Source organism: Theobroma umbraticum, unplaced genomic scaffold (genome assembly GCF_002168275.2).
Source record: "Theobroma umbraticum cultivar Fairchild unplaced genomic scaffold, ASM216827v3 scaffold_130.0, whole genome shotgun sequence".
Taxonomy (NCBI): Eukaryota; Viridiplantae; Streptophyta; class Magnoliopsida; order Malvales; family Malvaceae; genus Theobroma; species Theobroma umbraticum.
This window is the reverse complement of record NW_018397264.1, coordinates 1,155,043-1,173,133: the sequence shown is the minus strand read 5'-3', so window position 1 is coordinate 1,173,133 and position 18,091 is coordinate 1,155,043. Positions and strand designations below refer to the sequence as shown.

The 18,091-nt window shown below is 35.5% G+C and overlaps 3 protein-coding genes across 3 annotated transcripts; 2 read left to right on the top strand and 1 right to left on the bottom strand.

Annotated features, from left to right (window-relative positions):
* The first annotated feature begins 239 nt into the window (after window positions 1-239).
* On the top strand, window positions 240-3,019 carry LOC110422203 (large ribosomal subunit protein uL18). Its single transcript, XM_021436021.2, has 9 exons — window positions 240-377; window positions 706-775; window positions 887-978; window positions 1,297-1,423; window positions 1,506-1,585; window positions 1,684-1,800; window positions 2,116-2,250; window positions 2,373-2,542; window positions 2,666-3,019. The coding sequence occupies exons 1-9, from the start codon at window positions 375-377 to the stop codon at window positions 2,766-2,768; spliced, it is 897 nt and encodes a 298-aa protein (XP_021291696.1). The 5' UTR covers window positions 240-374; the 3' UTR covers window positions 2,769-3,019.
* A 559-nt stretch (window positions 3,020-3,578) lies between these two features.
* On the top strand, window positions 3,579-5,056 carry LOC110422204 (uncharacterized). Its single transcript, XM_021436022.2, has 2 exons — window positions 3,579-3,988; window positions 4,548-5,056. Exons 1-2 carry the CDS (start codon window positions 3,843-3,845, stop codon window positions 4,780-4,782), a joined length of 381 nt encoding a protein of 126 aa, XP_021291697.1. The 5' UTR covers window positions 3,579-3,842; the 3' UTR covers window positions 4,783-5,056.
* Window positions 5,057-7,822: 2,766 nt separating this feature from the next.
* Window positions 7,823-17,548, bottom strand: LOC110422227 (uncharacterized). The gene is made up of 16 exons (XM_021436057.2): window positions 17,291-17,548; window positions 17,154-17,198; window positions 17,027-17,067; window positions 16,857-16,938; window positions 16,647-16,691; window positions 15,476-15,532; window positions 15,270-15,329; window positions 15,061-15,188; window positions 14,499-14,763; window positions 13,644-13,710; window positions 12,692-12,762; window positions 12,510-12,599; window positions 10,985-11,093; window positions 10,320-10,411; window positions 8,887-8,992; window positions 7,823-8,142 (listed from the first exon to the last, which is right to left on the bottom strand). Exons 1-16 carry the CDS (start codon window positions 17,414-17,416, stop codon window positions 8,033-8,035), a joined length of 1,494 nt encoding a protein of 497 aa, XP_021291732.1. The 5' UTR covers window positions 17,417-17,548; the 3' UTR covers window positions 7,823-8,032.
* Window positions 17,549-18,091: the final 543 nt, after the last annotated feature.

The window sequence follows — 18,091 nt, the reverse complement described above, 5'->3', positions numbered from 1 at the left end:
TATTCATTTTCAATTAGCAATTAACACTTAAATTTGCAATATTTTGATTTTATTCGAAGTCCAATATCCAATAAAACTAGTTAATTACGTGGCACACCAACATTTGCACACAAATTCCATTATTAGTGGAATGACCAAAATACCCATCCACTCGCACAAAACAAAGCAAAACAAAACCCTAGAGAGTAGAGAGCACACATAAAAGCAAATCAAATCAAATCTGAGCCGTTGATGTACCCTCCATCAAGGCCTCTCTCCTAGGGTTTTTAATATCTGAAGTGCGCTTTATATCTTCCGCCTTCTCTCTGTCTCTTGGCCGTCTCTCACTCTCTGCCTCTGTTCCTACTCCTCTCTTTCAGATCAAAGCTTCAACAATGGTAAGCTCTCCCAACTTCAACACTGTCCGATATATAAAAAATGTGCTTCTCTTTTTAACAGCAAAATGCTTCTTCTTTGTGAAGGGTTTTAGCAAAGTTCATTTCTTTAGATGTTGAAAGTTCATGAATATAATGAAATCTGATCTTTTCCCTTTTATCTGGGTCTTTTTCAAACATCCAGTAATTACTGTCCAATTTGCTTTTTAACGGGTTAGGTTTATTCCTGGGGTTATGTTGTATCTTCGATTTGTACCAAAAATTAAAGGGTTTTGTAGCTGTTGATTCTACAAAGGGCTAAAATAATGGATGTTCTCTTTGGTCATTGTAGGCCTATGTCAAGTCGCAGAAAACCAAGGCTTACTTTAAGCGGTTTCAGGTTAAATACAAGAGAAGGAGAGGTATTTATCTGTGTGATTATGTTGTGATTGGTAGATTTAATTTTCGGTTATTTAATGTTCTGGTCTTTTGAGCGACTTTCTGATGTTATGATTTGATAAATTCATCTGTAGAGGGAAAGACAGACTACCGGGCTAGGATTCGCCTAATCAATCAAGACAAGAACAAGTACAACACTCCAAAGTACCGCTTTGTTGTGCGATTTGTATCCTAAAAGTTGTCTATTCTAATATTGTTATACTTTTAGCTCAGCAAACATATATTCCATAATTCTTCTATTTTTAGCTAGCCTTTTCTTTATTATAATCACAACTTGTTGCATTATGGAAATATTAGGCTAGTTTGTATTATAACATATGGGAGCAATCTAATTGAAGTACCGAGTTCTGATTAATAAGTCTGTCTTGGATGTTTTTTCATCCTGATGTTTCCATTCAAGTTATTTGACATTTGGCTATATGAGTCATTTTTGAGTTTGTGAACCTATTTTTATTAGCATTTCAATACTTAACCATGATATTAGACCAACAAAGATATCACTGCCCAAATAGTTTCTGCTAGCATTGCTGGGGATCAGGTTCTTGCTGCTGCTTATGCACATGAGCTTCCTCATTATGGGCTTGAAGTGGGTCTTACAAACTATGCTGCAGGTATACTATTTATTTACTTAAATTGAGTTATGTGTTGTTATGATCAATTCATTTCTCATATGCTTTGTGTAAATGTGGCCAGCTTATTGCACTGGATTGCTTGTGGCCCGTCGTGTCCTTAAGATGCTTGAAATGGATGATGAATATGAGGGCAATGTGGAGGTATGTCAACTATGTATAATCCTGCTATGATATGCTGTTAAAATGAATTGATACTGTTATTTTCGAATAGTTTCTTTATTGAAGGTTTGTATTACCAGGCAACTGGAGAGGACTTCTCTGTTGAGCCAACTGACACAAGGAGGCCATTCCGTGCTCTCCTTGATGTAGGACTGATCAGGACCACCACTGGCAATCGTGTTTTTGGTGCTCTAAAGGTATCACAAAACATCTAATTTGCAATTGTATCCTTTTTAGATAAATGAAGTATATTGAAAATTTCATCCCCTTTTTGTTGTAATATTGTGTTTGATGTTGGTTTTTTAGTTATTTCCAAGCGTATCTTTGCTTTGGTGTAACTATATGTCGTATGACTGGATTGGACTTGGACAACATGTTCTTCAAAGATATATGTTTCAAGCAATCATTTGTGATTGCCACCTAGGTTTCCATTTCATGTAGTGGATTATAGTTTTTGATTTACTAAAGCCTGAAACTTTTAAGTTAATTGAATTTGCTTTTCTTGTTCACAGGGAGCATTGGATGGTGGTTTGGATATTCCTCATAGTGACAAGAGGTTTGCTGGGTTTTCAAAGGACAGCAAGCAACTTGATGCTGAGGTTCACCGCAAGTACCTTTATGGTGGCCATGTTGCTGCATATATGAGGGTAAAAATGCTATCCATAATAGTACCTCTTGTTTGGAATTTAATGATATCAGTTAATTTTTCTTTCATCCTTTTTTTTTTGGCATGCTAATAGTTTTGTTATTATTTATATGAGTGTTCTAGACCTTGATGGAAGATGAGCCAGAGAAGTATCAGTCTCACTTTAGTGAGTATATTAAGAGAGGCATTCAGGCAGATGATTTTGAGGCCTTGTACAAGAAAGTTCATGCTGCCATCCGTGCTGACCCAACTGCAAAGAAGTCTGAAAAGGAGCCACCCAAGGAGCACAAGAGGTTGGTTTTCATGTGCTGTGACTTGATTGGATGCCATGTAGCTTGTATGTAGTGAATTTCCTTATTATTGGATGCCATTAAGCTTGTATCTTACCGTCTTCATGTTTGTCTTTGTAATTGCAGGTTCAACTTGAAGAAGCTTACATATGAGGAAAGGAAAGCTAAGTTGATTGAACGGTTGCACACCCTTAATTCAGCTGCTGGTGCTTCAGAGGATGAGGATTGAATGTAGCATGCTGTTCTCGCAAAGCACCAAAGTTATTCCTCTTTTGTTATACTCTCTGCACGCCCTGCAGCTCTATCAAGAACTAAATTACGTTTCTGAAGTTTTTTTTCTTTTATTTAGGTTGAACTTAACTACTTTTCATCTCATTTTTGTTTAGGCTTTCTGCACTTTTGCAGTTTTGGAGGGTAACAGAATTATTAGATTCTTGGATATTTACTTTGTTGTGAAATGCAATTTCAGTTTTGATAAAATGGATTCATTGTCATAGTTTTGCGATTTTGTGCTGTTACTCCATCGGGTTGGCTGATGATTATGAGTCAATAATCTTCTCATTTAGTTGATAGCAACATGTGATTTAGGGTGCATTTTTGCTTTTGGTTGTGTTTGTAAATAGAAAATTGAAACTCTACTGAATTGTTTGAATTTGGGTATTTATTAAAAACATACTAAAGCAAGATTTTTCATTATTAAAAAAGTTATTTTAATTTTATTAAAAAATGTACGTGTTTAGATTAATAATAAATGAATTTGGCTCGGTTTGGGTTATCTTGTAATCAATGTTATGTTTCTATTGCCCTTTATTTTTCCTACTTCGTGATATGAATGTTTAATTGCCTTCTTAAACTTATTATTAAGTACAATAGTTTGATCTTTGACTATAGTAAATTAATAAACAAATGAAGGCAGGGAAATTGTGAGCAATATCTCGTGTTAGGGAGTAACTCCTATTGCGAAGGACAGTTTCCAACTTATATTCAAGATATGTAATGCCCTGAAGGAAACTTGTTAGTACTTCCATGGTGTCTGTTATGGTCGGAGGTGGCATGTATTTAAGTTTATGATGCAAGATAATGTAAGGAGAAAACATAGATATCAAAGCTCATAAAAAGGGTCCACACCCAAAGAACCTTATCCAGTCCCAACCAATGAATTTTCATTTCTGTTTACATCCAAACCTACAGGCACTATCCACTCCCTAGTCTCATTCTACATCACAATTTGACTTCCAAGGAAAATGTTCTCTCATCTTCATTTGAATCTAAACAAACCCCCCAAGGGTGCGATACAGAGTCAATGGCCCATTCACTAACTCCTGTTCCAGCCAGTGCAACAACACCCATTGCCAAATCAAAGAAGATTCCTTGTCTAGGACTGCACAGAGTATGGGCTTGCCACCAGAGACCAAATCATGTCTTAGATGATAAACTTGTTCATCGCAGGTTTGTATATTGAAGCCTTTCGACTGCACAAGTAATGCGTATGATTGTCTGAAAAGTTTACAGAATCGTAAAAGGCTTCAAATGTTTGGGTTTAATCCTTCATTTCTTTTGTTACTTGTGACTTGTGAAGGGAACGAAATTTTGTCCCATTCCCCAGGCTCCAAGTGCATTTTCTGGGTTGCTGCCATGCAGAATTAATTCTTTATATTGTTTTTAAACAAGAGGATTACCAAATGAAACTTTTCCTGATTCTTACTTACTGAACTTGTTGCACTTCTGGTGTTGAAGTTAAAGTTAGAGGTTCAAACAGGCACATTATAGTTTTCTGACACGAAATTGAGATGAAACTATGATCAGTTATATCTAAATGTTATACAATGTGGAGGAGTAGGATTAAAGAAAAGTGATAACCAAGATTTCCTGAAAAAAGATCACCTGATATGAATTCTCTGGATAAAGATTAAATAATTGCAAAGACAGATATAGATATTGATGTTTCTTCACTGTATGGTTTGATACTAACAATGCAACATTGTGTTGTGGGGGTTCTTTGGTGCAGGACTGTGACATTGAGCTTGGCAGGTGCAGTGCTAGGTTTGAATGTTGGTGACCGGATTGCAAATGCAGCTAGAAGGCCTCCACCTCCTCCACCGGAGGAGAAAGAGGACCCCAATGTGAGTGGTGTGCAGGCAAAAGTACTAGCTAGCAAGAAGAGGAAGGAAGCAATGAAACAAGCTGTAGCTAAGATGAGGGAGCAAGGCAAACCTATCGATGCACCATCACCATCTGAATAGTGGTCTTAGATTATCAATGCTGGAAAAATATACTCGTCTTTCGAGAGGGAAAACTGTACTACTCCAATAAGCAACTTAGTAGAGTTTTAATTCATTTTGGGCATGTCTTGTTCAATAAAGAAGAATACGTGACTGAATATATAAACTAAGTTTGTTTCAGAATTTTGGACTTAACATTTGTTTTAGGTTAGTTTGAGGATTGGATTTTTCTCTCCTATCTGTGGATGTGAGTAATGATTGTTAAATCAAGTTATTTGGGATGAATTCGTTGAAAGTTAACTCTTAACACTTATGCTGCATATATAAAAATTTAGAACTGTTATGAATTTGTTTCGTGAAATCAAAAAAGGCAATGCAAATACATGACAAAGTTTTCTGTCACGATTCATATTAACCATATGACTTATTATTTGTTTTGGTTCGTTGATTTCACGATTTTATCTCAAAAAAAAATCTTATAAGTTAAAAATGATGCAGATCCTATATTCACAGTATCTCTCTAATACATAACTGATGTAGGATTCATGGTTTTCCTCTCTAGAATCATGACATCCTTCCTACTCTCAGTTGAAAATTTGTTTCAATGTAGACCACATGAGAACTGTGACATCCTTCCCTACTTTAACAAAGACTCATTGAAGATAGTGGCATATTGCTAGTTATGTTTACCTTTACAAAGTTTTCTAACTTTTATGTCACGGTTCATATCAACCTCTATAAGGTATTATCTGGTAGACCATGACATCCTCTCTCACTTTAACAAGAACCTATTGAGGATAATGACACATTGCTACTTATGTTTACCTTGACAAAATTTTATAGTCTTTGTGTCATAGTTCACATCAACCCATGTGAAATATTGATCGTAACATCTTACCATATTTTAACAAAAACCTACTAAAAACAGTGGCACATTGCTAGTTATGTTTATCTTGACAAAGTTTTTTAGTCTTTGTGTCACAGTCTACACCAACTCTATGAGGTATTGTGCTATTTTGATTCGTTAGTTTCACGATTTTATACTACAAAAAAAATTTTATAAGTTGAAAGTAATGCGAACCGTTATATTTTCATTATTACTCTATTAAATAGGACCCACTAAAGATAATAGCACAACGCTAGTTATGTTTAAGGTGATAAAGTTTTCTAATTATTTTGTCACGGTTTACATCAATTTCTATGAAATATTATTTACTTTAATCTTTGCAATTTTATCATATATAGTTATATTTCTATTATCGTACCATGACATCCTCCCCTCCATTTCAATATGGACCATTGAGGACAATGGCACTATCATTAGCACTCAAAAAGAGTTTTTTCTGATACCAACTTTCATGGTTTACACCAATGCTTATAATCAACTATCATCATTCACACTAACTCATATGAAGTATTATCCCTTTTGACCCGATGACCTCACCAAGGCTTCAAACACCTCCCTTAGACTTTGCCTAGTCACCCTTCTGCTCTAGTTAGCTATGAAAACTGAATGGAGTAATGAGCGCCAGTCCTAATCTGTGGCTTTTGGGTGGTGGTTCCGTTGTGGGGTCGGCTGCGCTGGGGGGTATTGAAAGGTTTGGTGGTTGTTGTTTTGATTTGTTGCTTGATTTGGTTGACTAATTGTTGTGCGTTGATGATAGTTTGGCTGAATGGGGATAAAGGGACAGTGGTTTTGTAGAGTCAGGCCGAAAAGGTTGCAGGGTGGTGGGGCTGCTCCTGGTGGTTGGTTGAAGGGGGCTTGTCGGGGGTTTGGTGGTTTGGGTAGTTACCGTTAACGTTGAGAGGTTTTGAAATTCAAAATCTTTTTTTTTTGTGCGGGGGTTTATTGGCCTTAAATAATGTGCTGATGTTGTTGTTATTCCCTGTATCCACAGTTAAATCACCAAAGATGGTAACGGCAGGGAATTTTGGTCGTGTTCTGGGTTTAATGGGGCTGCAAGTGTTGATCAAGGTCATCCAAATGAGTGTTAATGTAAGAACCAAGAGGTTGGTGGTTATTCATTTGGGAAGGTTGCAGCCCTCGTCAGATTGCATGTATTGCTGATGATTAGCACCAGTGTGAAGAGAAGTGTCGGAGCCATTGTTAACTCTCTTTTCAAAGGATAGCTTGGTATCAATAAGGTAGAGCCATGGAGTGTGTGTATATATATATATACCAAAATTTTCATTTATGAGTTCTAAGTTGAAAAACTTTAATGTTTAAATTTTCTTGTAACAAGAAAATAAACATACTTTTTTCTTGGAAATTAACTTTAATTCATTGCACATAATTTTCATTTAATGTGTTTATGAAAGTTAATATTATGTGGAAAAAAAATTATAAAAAGAGGCTAGTGAGTAAAAGACCACCAGCACTACCTGATTTGATGATAGAATTGAGCTCCTCCTGCAGCACACCAGCCCTTGCTCTGAGCAGGTGAACACACTTTGTCTTGACACCAGATGACACTGTCATAATGCGTATAACCAACCATATAGGAACTATGGAGCGAGCGTGTCAAGGCAAGTAAATAAAAACCATATAAGGTGTTTTGCATTGTTATCCATCCCCATGCTGAAAATATCATCGAATCGCAATTCAAAGGCTTTTCCAAAAGTTCAATTCAGGCAAAGAATAATTCGTGGCTCCATCAAGCACTAGGGAAGCAATGATACACTGGGAAAAGCAAGGGAGTGGTTACCATTATAATATTTCACCTCAAAGCATATATATATATATATATATAAACTTATACCTTTTAATCAAAACAGGCAATACCATATATATAGATTTACAGATATCATTTTTCAAAATATCTTCCTCATTAGTTCAATTGTTAGGAGGTAAGAACGAGTTAAAGACTAGTTTGACTATCAAAAGAAATAAGGGTGAGAACAATCCAGCCTGGAACATTCCATTTTAGAACCAGTGGTTGCCATTAAAGAGTTGTCTTGTTTTACCCAACTCAAGGATCCATCCTCTCTGTCCTCGTGTTTCTCAAGGGTAACCATCTAGCAGCAATACTTAGGCCAAGAATGACAAGCAGTGAAATCAAAATCAAATCCAATCCAGAATAGTTTACACTAGTAATATATGATTGCACAAGTATGACTCCTCAAAATTGCACTCTGGCTCCTTGAAAACATTGTTCCAGGAGCCAGTCTGAATAGTTTGCACAACAATGTTGCCACCGGCCCCAAAGATGGTTAAAATAAGAAAAAGTGACAAATATTCTCACACAGATGGTAGGAGTCATTCTTCTGTTTTCTACATTGACATTACCCCTGTTGAGTTGTATGCAGCATCAGCTGAAGAGGTGTCCATGTCATTGAGACCCAACTCGTCGTTCTGTTCCCATGACCTCTCATATTCCTCAACTGCAGAAACAATCCAATTTTTCATATGTATAAGGGAAAAGCACCAATCAATCCGTGAGAGTAAATTCATAACGAGAACCAAAATATAAATAAGCAAAAGTAGGTCGTGAAATTCAGTTCAAATCTTGTTCTTCCCTCCAATACATGCCCTATCTTCCCTTTTGGTGCCCCTAACCCTTTTTCCCCAAAATTATACAGAACACTAAATTAAAAAGCCCCATGAGTATCCAAATATAAATCGAAACAAAAATAAGGATAACAATCCAGAATTATAAAACTAAGTAGATTTTGGCAGATCCACCATGTGGGTGGAGAAGGAAAAAAAAAAAAAGTTCTTTTTTAAAAGATAAAAAAATTGGTGTTTTAAGAGAAAGAAAAAGGTGTTTTTCCACATAAAAAGACATAAATACCCCTAATTTTATGTTATTGGAATTAGTGCATTTTGGTCTTTTAAGTAATTTATCTAACTGAACTGATGTCACTTGGAATTAGTGCATTCAACCCCCATTCCCCCTCTCGCCCCCCCTCCCCCCAAAATAAAAAAAAAAATGATTTTCTTCCCAAAAAGCATATAAAATGGTAAAGGCCATCCAAATGATCTATGCAGAACCAGAACTAAACCAATGTGGAAGTTCCCTTCTAAGAAAACGTCATTGTCCACCCAAGTCAAACAAAAAATTTTACCAAAAGAACAGCAGGAAGGACAGCAGTATTTTGTCACTATTGGTAGAAAAAAAAACTTACACATTAACTGGTGGTCATCTTTAATATCATCAGTCGCTGGAGCAATAAAAGAATTAGCTAGTGCATCATCCAGAATTAAAGTCCAAGGCTCTGCCATGCTCAAAATCTGCAAATAGCAAGGAGGTTCCACTGTGAGAAGAAGGTTAAGATTTTCATTTTCATGAAATAAAAGCGTACACAAGTATTAATCATTTGATGTTTGTCTCATTGGATTTCTTAACGTTATACAAGCAAAAACTGAAGATACTTCAACAGTTATGCAATCTACTAGTCCTAAAATTTTAATGGATTTTAAATAATGCAATTTAATAAAAAAAAATCCAGGAGCATTAACTACAGAAAACAAATTGTCTCGTAGAAGCCAATGCTAGACTCTCTCTTGGAGCTGAATTCCATCCACTAGTTTTAAACAAAAGTAGAACAGAATCAAAGGCATATCAAAACAAAAAACTCATACATCTCATAGAAGCTACATATCAGCATCTTGCTGACTGTCAATTGCAACCATCACGAGGCCTAGTGTTTGCTAGGAGGGAAACAGGAAGGAAAGGGGATGACAGGAGAATGGATTTTTATTTCATTGTTTCCTGCATTTGGTAGGAGGAAAACAGAGAGACTAAAGGAGAATGGGCGAATTTGTACCCATCTATTCCCTTGAAATGCAATCCTTCCAAAAGTGGGAGAAAAACACTCACTCAACTTAATTAATTTTATTTACACTCAACTTAGATAGAAAGTTCCTGCACCATTCCCATGGCAGATAAAGGTGTCATCAAAGGAACAAGATACAAGGACTAACAGATGTAAAATATCTCTGTATCTGTCCTGTGGACATGGTGCAAAAACACAAAGAACAAACGTGGATTAGGGGTGGCAATTGGATGAATCGGGTAGGGCCCCTTCGGGTCAGATCATTTCAGGTCATTTTAAGTTCAAATTGTTGACATTTTTAATGTCAAACCAAATTAGATTTGGACAGATTATTCAGATTTAGGTCATTTTGGAATTAGGTCAATTTCGGTTTGGGTCATTTTCCACTCAGGTCATTTCAGGTACAAGTTGTTGACTTTGTTTTCTGTCAAATCGAGTTCAAGCAGGTTGGGCAGATTTTCTAGGTTCAGGTCAGCTCTAATATCGATCATATGTGCTGTTTAAGTGAAAGTGAAACAAGGAAGCATAGGCAGTAACCTTTGTTACAAAGTTCGCATGTTTTATTGTTATATCAATCTATCATTGGATTTTAAATGCATTCAGTCATCCAGCATTATGAACATGGTGCTTCATATTTCAATATAAGTTGTTAATTGACAAGCACAAATATATGGATATTTAACAGGAAATTCAAATAGTATTCAGGCATACTGACTGAGGCAGACCTGAAATGAACTGTATTCTATGCAGTTCTATTACATGAAATATACATGAAGTAGTACCTTGCTCAACCTTGCTTTAAAGTCTAGCCACTTGTTTTTTTTAGAGTCATCAAGACTATCTCCAAAAGTAAATCCATGCACTCTCTCAAGGCCTGCACATAAAGATCATGAAGTTACAACATAATATGCATGAGATAGATGAGTAAGCCTTGTCCGCTCAACTTCCCTCACACCCCCTTCTTTTTTTTTCCCCAAACACATACAAACAGAAAGAAACATGACAGGGATACTGGAACAAGCACATCAAACACAAATGTCAAAGTAAACAGAGGGAAGTTTGAGGGATAACAGACATTCAACAACCATATGAAGCAAAACTTTTAGCTGTGCTAAGAAATGGAGGCTTAAGCTGGACAAAGTAGCATACACTAGCCTCATTCTGTTCTAGATATGTAAACCAGGTTGAGGATAGAACGATTCCTGGGTGAAGTGCTCAAACTTAGAAAACAATGGTGGAAGAGGACTGTAAATAACAGAATCAGCAAGCAGACAAAAAATCTAGCCTCTCTCTGTTCTGGAACACATATCAACCAGGTTGACAAGAGGAGCATTCCACGGTGAAGCACTCAAACTTAGCAGACAATGATGGAAGAGGACTATCAATAACAGAATCGGATGCAGACAGAATCTTCACGGAGAAACCAAAAGAGGAAAGAGGTACTCACTTTCACTAATTTTTGTAATCAAACCTTCAACTGTTGTAACAATCCCACCAAGTGTGCCACTTGCTAGCTCCAAATCAAGTTCTGGGACTCTTACACTTGCAGTATCTGACTGATACATTTACAAGACAGCATGTCAGATAACTTACCATAGCACATAGAAAATATGACAAGGGAAAAATGTTCATGACATGTATGAGGGCAGCTTGACTCCTAATGTAATACTAGTAGCAGAAAATTATGGTGATAATGATGGGGATGATGATGATGTTAATTTAATATGCTAAATGCATGTAAACTGCATTAATGACCATAATAAAGCAATATGAGAACGCAATACGGTCGTAGAATAAAATATTTCCTATGGCCAAAATAGGAGAAATCCTTGGAATGGATTTGAATTTAAAAAGGCCATAGCCATCCCCTATCCTACCCCAAAAAGAATAGCTTTGAAAAGCAAATGCGATAAGCAGATATACAGGCACCAGAACAAGAGTAAAACTCCACTAATCACATTAGATTCCAGTCTCAAGACCCAGCCTAATTCCATGCTATAACATTAACAATAATTTAATACTGGCGACAATTTAGAGACCTTGCACTAGTAACTCACAATGTTCTGCTTCTTAGAAACCTGATGATATTTAGACTGGTTTTTAGACCTTGATGCAGAATGCAAAGAATCTAATTTAGGGGTTAACTTAATAATTTATTTGCTACTTTTGTTGTATTATTGGGCTTCATTGTAATATTTTGTAAATTTAGGGATAGATCTGGAAGTTTACATTTAGGGTTTAGGATTTTATCTTGGCTTTTCCTTACCTATTAGATTTCATTGTTAAGTCAAGTTTGTTAGTATTCTATTTGGATTATTAAGTATTTTTTTCTAAATGACCTATTTGGAATAAGTTTTTTTTTTTGCTTGGAGGGGGAAAGGGGATCCAAGCCCTGCTCATACATGCACCAACCACTGAGCCTCTTAGTATTAGGGCTGCTAGGAGCCCAAATAATTGTTTATGTACTCTATCTGAGGAAGGACAGAAGGTTCTGAAGATTTTTAAGCACTATCCCTATTGTGATTGTGTGATGAAATCAACCTTAAGGTCTGACTCCCAAGAAACCCGAAGTGTGATGCTCAGGTTTCCTTTCTTCTTGGTTGTGTGATGCAATCAAGGAACCCTAGGTATGTAGCCATTGTTCCTTTTTTTTCTTGCTTTTCTTTATTTAATTTTTCCTATTTTCCTCAAGTATTCAGATAAGAAAATTGTCTTAAATACTACCAGCCTAGCTGCCCTACACCACTCCTACAAATTACTGCAAGCCCTCAAGGATCAGGTCCTCATTTCAACTCTTCTCCAAGAAAACAATATTCACAGTCCATCAGAATCCTAGAAGTCCACAATTTACAAATTGCTGCTACGCCCTTTCCCAGAGAGAAGTCTGCTTTAGCCTGAATATAACTTAGATAGTAGACATACCAGAATAGTAGCAAATGCACTAGTTTTTGGGGTTCAAGATCAGAACAAACCTTTATAACATCACGGCTTAAATCATTAATGTTTTTCACACGAAGGGTAATTCTCTTTCCCTTCTCAGGAATTCGGCCACCAGGCTTCATCTGCAAGCTAAGCATGGTTAATAACCACTAAATTTTTTTTTTGGGGGGGGGAGGGGAGACAAAAATGTAGTACAAGTAAAATCACCACCAACCTCAGAATTTCGATATCCACAAGCATCACAAGTGGATGCCATGACAATAACCTCTTGAAAATATGGAATTCCTGTTCATGGTTAAGCTCAACAAAATTTATAGCTAACTTGGCAAGACAGCAAGGTACGGGCACACATAATTGTGACGAACAGCCTTTACAAACCTAATAAATCTTTAATGCATGGGCCAGGAGGGGAGCATATGTGCTCTTGATGATCACAATATAGAATATATGTATCATTAAATCATCACAGCAAATCCTTACATCTGAGATGCGCACATCTTTCAAACTCAACAGAAGCATTGACACTCATGTTGAATATAAATTGAATCTCACTAAGAAACAGTAAAATCTGCTTCACCTTTCATTCAAACTTACGTAATCGCTACCAAATGAGGATAATAGTAAAGGGCTACAGCCTACCTTCTAAATGCACATATGAATGAATCATCTTGAAGGAATTTGAAATTTAGCTGTGACAGCATAAGATGTTCTCATGCAACCAAAGAAATGGGAGAAAAAAAGAAAGATGGAGAAATCAGACGTATGTAATTATTTAACTGAAATCAGGACTATTTAAATCAACTTTTTCCCAAATGTTAGCAATGCAGTAGAGAGCAAGACTAGAACTTTAATTTTTCAAAGCATTGAAGCAAGTTTAGTGTTTGTCCAAGCATTCTCTAGTTTCACCAGTGCATAACTAAAATGAAGAAAATACTTCCCACAGTGAAACGCAACAACATCTATAACTAGCATACTTCATATGAGCAAGGTGAAAATTGGGAGCACGATGAACAAATAAATATGCATTTTTAATCAAAATTATTGCTAGAAACAGATGATACTTCAAATAAACCTGCCAAAAAGATATGTTCACTATTCATAGCCCAAAAACAGGAGAAATATCATATTGCCAGAAGTGCGATCATAGAAAATGTTAAGAAGGATACTGGTTACAAACATCCGAGTCTCACACTTAATGGCACAAGCTCCACATGTTGACGGGAAAGTCATCACCTATTTGAAGAAGCAAGAAAGAAGTAATATAAAAAATAGGAACAAAGGAATTCTAGACAAAATGCCAAATTCTAATACACAATAAAATTAAGCGTGTTTGGACTCTGAGAAGTTAAAATTTTCTTCATGTGAATAGCAACATTTGGAAGAGAAGTGAAAAGAAGAGAACAACGTGCCAGTGCCACTCACAATTTCTCTCAAAGTTCAAATCCATTTTCTAAATCTCTCCAGAACTGGAGACTTTGAGAGACATCCAACTAACTAATGCACTCCTATGCAACAAGAATTTATGGGCACACGTGCATGTGTGTGTGTGTGTGTGTATGAATATATTCTTTTTTTTTAACATAAAACTGCTTTTGGAATTCAAATAGAGAATAGCTGTGAAAAGTTAGGAAAGTAATAATTTTTGAATATATAAACACAGAGAGATGGGGGGGGGGAATAAATAGATGGGAAAAATTACTGAGTTTAATAAAGTACTACAAACTAATTCATAGAATAATAAAAAAAAATGGAGTTAACACGAAACCAAAATAAACCAGACACTTAAAATATTTGTATAGATTTTACCAATGTATTCTTAAATTTAATAATAACACATGGCTGGAATTTTCTATTATTAAAATCATCCCTCTCTCTCCATTCTTTTTCTTTATTTTTCTAAATTCAAACAAGGAAAAACCTGTTTCACTGAAAATCACTTTTCTGCAGCTCTCTTGTTAATTTGCTTCTTTTGATTTCTCCCTATGAATCCAATCATATTGAAACATTTGAAATTATCTTACCTCTTCTGGTGCAGAGTATCGGAATAATGCCTCAGCCATTTCAGCACTATTACTCTGAGCAATGGCCCTTTGACCAGCTACTGCTCCAACTGATCCATGTGCTTGTCTTATCTGATTAACAGCATTGCTTGCTTCCTCCATAGATGCTCCAGCAGTAGGCTCTATAATCTGTGATGAGTCAACAAGATATCCTAACAATGCTTGTTGTTCTGGAGTTCGATCATAGAACTTGATGCTCAATGATAGATCAGGAGATGGAGCAAACCTGATGACATTACAATATTCTAATATAAGCTAAAATAAAGCCAAAGGTTTCAAGTTAAACACCAACACAAATCCAACCAAAAGTGCTAGTCAATTAAGTTTTATCCAAGTGAAATAACAGCAAAAAAGTAACTTAAATTCTTCATTACTTTTCCTGGGACAAACACTCTGATCATCCATTATGGAAGCAATAGCTTGTCATGTCAACTACCCATCATGCCTAAAGTATAAGTCCATAAAACAAACATAAAAACTTCATTAAAATAGAGTTTTCTTAATTAAAGTTTTTTTCTCTTACGGGTTCTCAATAAAGCTGTTTCCTGCAGGATCATCCAGGATGAAGGTGAAGGGTGACTCTCCTGTTGCACAAGCTCTCAACTTCAATAAAAACTGGTCTATTGCTTCTGCAGTTTGAGGATCCACCTTCTGTCCAGGAAAAGAAAATCATGTTAACTACTGAAAACTACGCAACATCGGGCAACAATGAATGGCAATCACAAAAGGAACCTTGCGCTCTTCTTGAAGGGCCTGTAGTCCATCTATAGCTCGTACCAATATTCCTTCCACCTAGAACCATCAGACAGTATCTGAGTTGGTTGCAAAACTAGGAGAGAGAAGAAAACCCAAAAAACACATAGCAGATAAATAGGAGTGAACCACCCAAAATCTAACTACAGCATAAGCAAATTAGGCAAGAGGGTTCAAGTAAATACTGTTGACAGACTTCCGCGTTGAGCCTCAGGAGGGATCTCAAAGTCCAGTTCAGGGATCTACATGTATACATAAACTAGATAAGACAAAGAGTACAAATCGATACATTTGAGTTGAGAAATATACATTAGAGAAACAGTTGTATGATATTGCACTTTGACTTCATCAGGCATCATGGCAATGCAAGAATAACATAAATATTCTAAGTTCTGTCAGTTATTTATCTTCCAAGACAGGGCAAAGAACTAAAATATGTAAGATAACACTTATGATTGAGTACTTAACAAATGGAAATTCTTATACATACATGCATAGATTCATATAGTTATAATGTTAATTCTCCCACATACAAACACAAACAGTACAACATTCGAATCCAAACTAGCAAACCTCTCATTTTATGATCTTATACTTTAGAAATAAAGCTCTAACCTTTTCATATGTTTGTGTAGGCCTACCCTTTTTTTGCAACAGGTTGTTTTGGTAGAGAGAGATCGAATTATTTAGAGCTGATGTCACATCAAGGACAGGAGAATCAAAGTAAAGTGTCCAATGAGTATGTATAACCATTTAGTAAAAGATGAAAAAGAACACATGTTTGTTGACAACATCACTACATTCATTCAAATGGGCTAAAATAAGATTCATCATCAAATAAAACTACGTTGCTCCGACAATTTGTTTTTCTTGAAGTATCCATATTGGACACATCACCTCAAAGTGAGTATGGATATCAGAGTCTGACTGTCCAAAAATAAGGGAAAATCAAATGCACTTGTGCCAGACACATACCGATATCCAACATTCACTCCTTAGTATGATAATCATAAAAATAAGTAAAATAAAAATGAAAGTAATTTGTTGAAAAATGAAATATGAAAACAACATTGTTGACGAAATTGATGCATCAAACCCATTAGTGCTGATAAGATGGATCATTCAAGGAAAGAAAACAAATATAATTGGCTTAGCATTTATCCAACTTTAAATTCTTATCATCTCAAAAAACCCATTGGTAGAAGATTTTCCACTCCAACATTTCATCTTGTAATGTATGAAGCACATAAACAACAAAATTATAAGCTGATGGTCAAATACAATATGCGAATATTGAATAATTTTATGTAAAAGAGAACTCTAAGATTTGTTTAAGGACATTGCAAGGGAATGTACCTTTATGGTCGCAGACTCGGATTTCACCACTTGCCGATTAAACATCTACATTAAAAGAGACTTATTAGTATGGTGCTCTTATTAGAGGTAATGCTTCTTCAAGTCGTGGATAAATTATAAAAGACACATGAACAATATAAAATGGGAACATAAAAGCAGACAATGATAATCATTTGCAAACATTTTATATGAGTCAAGTATGACGACAACCTTCTCATCTCCAGATTGAACCGCCAAACGGTAATGACATCCCCTCGGTTGAATTTCACCAGCAAACTGAACTTCATTATTCCTATACGTGTAATTTGAAGCGTGAAAAAAATCAAACTTTTGAAAAAAAATTCAATTTAAACTATGCACTAATAGCAAAAAGAGATTACCTCTCGCCACAATGCGGGCATTCAAATGCTGAGAGCAAGACCTGCAACCAAAACATTAATTACTAAAAATAATATCCAAAATTTTTTTAAAAGAAAAAAGAAGAAGAAAATTAAGCACTTCCATTACCTTCCTAAAATGTGGAATTGAAGTCAATAAAAACCTTGTTGTTCCCTGTTAACAAAATTAAAATTACTATTAAACTGAAACAATAAGGTAAAAGAGTTGAATTAATTGTTTTAACCAAAAAATGGATGAAAGAATACGTTTCGGGTGCAGCGCATGCAGAGACTTTCGACTTGATAAAGAGGAGCGGCGTTTTCGACATCAGCGGATATAGCTTCAACAACTGATCCGACGTCGTCCACTAATTTCTCTTTATTGCTTTCCATTTCTCTTTCTTGCTTTCTTATTCTGTTTTACCCTACAGCCAGCAGTGGAGAAGAAGAAGAACCGGCGGCCTCCTCAGACGCAGACTGAAGCCCAGGTTATTGTTTTAGCGTTTAAATGGGTCGGAAGAGTTTCGCAATGTTTCTAGTTTTTTCCTTTTAATGGATGGTACGAGATGTTTCTTAATTTCTAAACAAACTCTAGGCCCAAACCCAAGCTCCAGTTGCTTATTGTTACAAAGAATTAGCTAATTTGTTATTTATATAATATATTTACAAACGTTAATAAATAAAAATTTTACGAAAATTTTCATTAAAAATATCAAGTAATCAAATTAAAATATCAAAATATATTCAAATTTATTTTTTATTTAATTATTTTTAATTAAAAAACTTCATGAAATTTTAATGACTTTACTTAAAGCTTACCCTACTGTTGCCTTTTCTTTTTCATTAAAGATTACATTTAGGTAACGTTTGATATAAAGAGAGTGAGAACACATTTTTTGTAATTTGTCTAATTAAATTATATTGTAGTGTTTATTTTACAACATACCAATGCAATATAAGATTGCAATATAATCATATTACAGCCAAAAGATGTAATGTGATTGCAGTCTAAAATCAATACAATCACATTACATTGCACTCTATAATGTTTTGAAAAACAATTTTACC

Bases quoted from the DNA above. Each gene is read 5' to 3' on its own strand.
- LOC110422203 (XM_021436021.2), top strand. The intron at 1,424-1,505 runs GTATACTATTTA...AAATGTGGCCAG, and splicing joins TCTTACAAACTATGCTGCAG to CTTATTGCACTGGATTGCTT. The intron at 1,586-1,683 runs GTATGTCAACTA...TTGTATTACCAG, and splicing joins AATATGAGGGCAATGTGGAG to GCAACTGGAGAGGACTTCTC.
- LOC110422204 (XM_021436022.2), top strand. From the start codon at position 3,843: ATGGCCCATTCACTAACTCCTGTTCCAGCCAGTGCAACAACACCCATT. The intron at 3,989-4,547 runs GTTTGTATATTG...TCTTTGGTGCAG, and splicing joins GATAAACTTGTTCATCGCAG to GACTGTGACATTGAGCTTGG.
- LOC110422227 (XM_021436057.2), bottom strand. From the start codon at position 17,416: ATGGAAAGCAATAAAGAGAAATTAGTGGACGACGTCGGATCAGTTGTT. The intron at 17,199-17,290 runs GTATTCTTTCAT...TTTTGTTAACAG, and splicing joins GCATGCGCTGCACCCGAAAC to GGAACAACAAGGTTTTTATT. The intron at 12,763-13,643 runs GTATCCTTCTTA...AACCATGAACAG, and splicing joins GACTCGGATGTTTGTAACCA to GAATTCCATATTTTCAAGAG.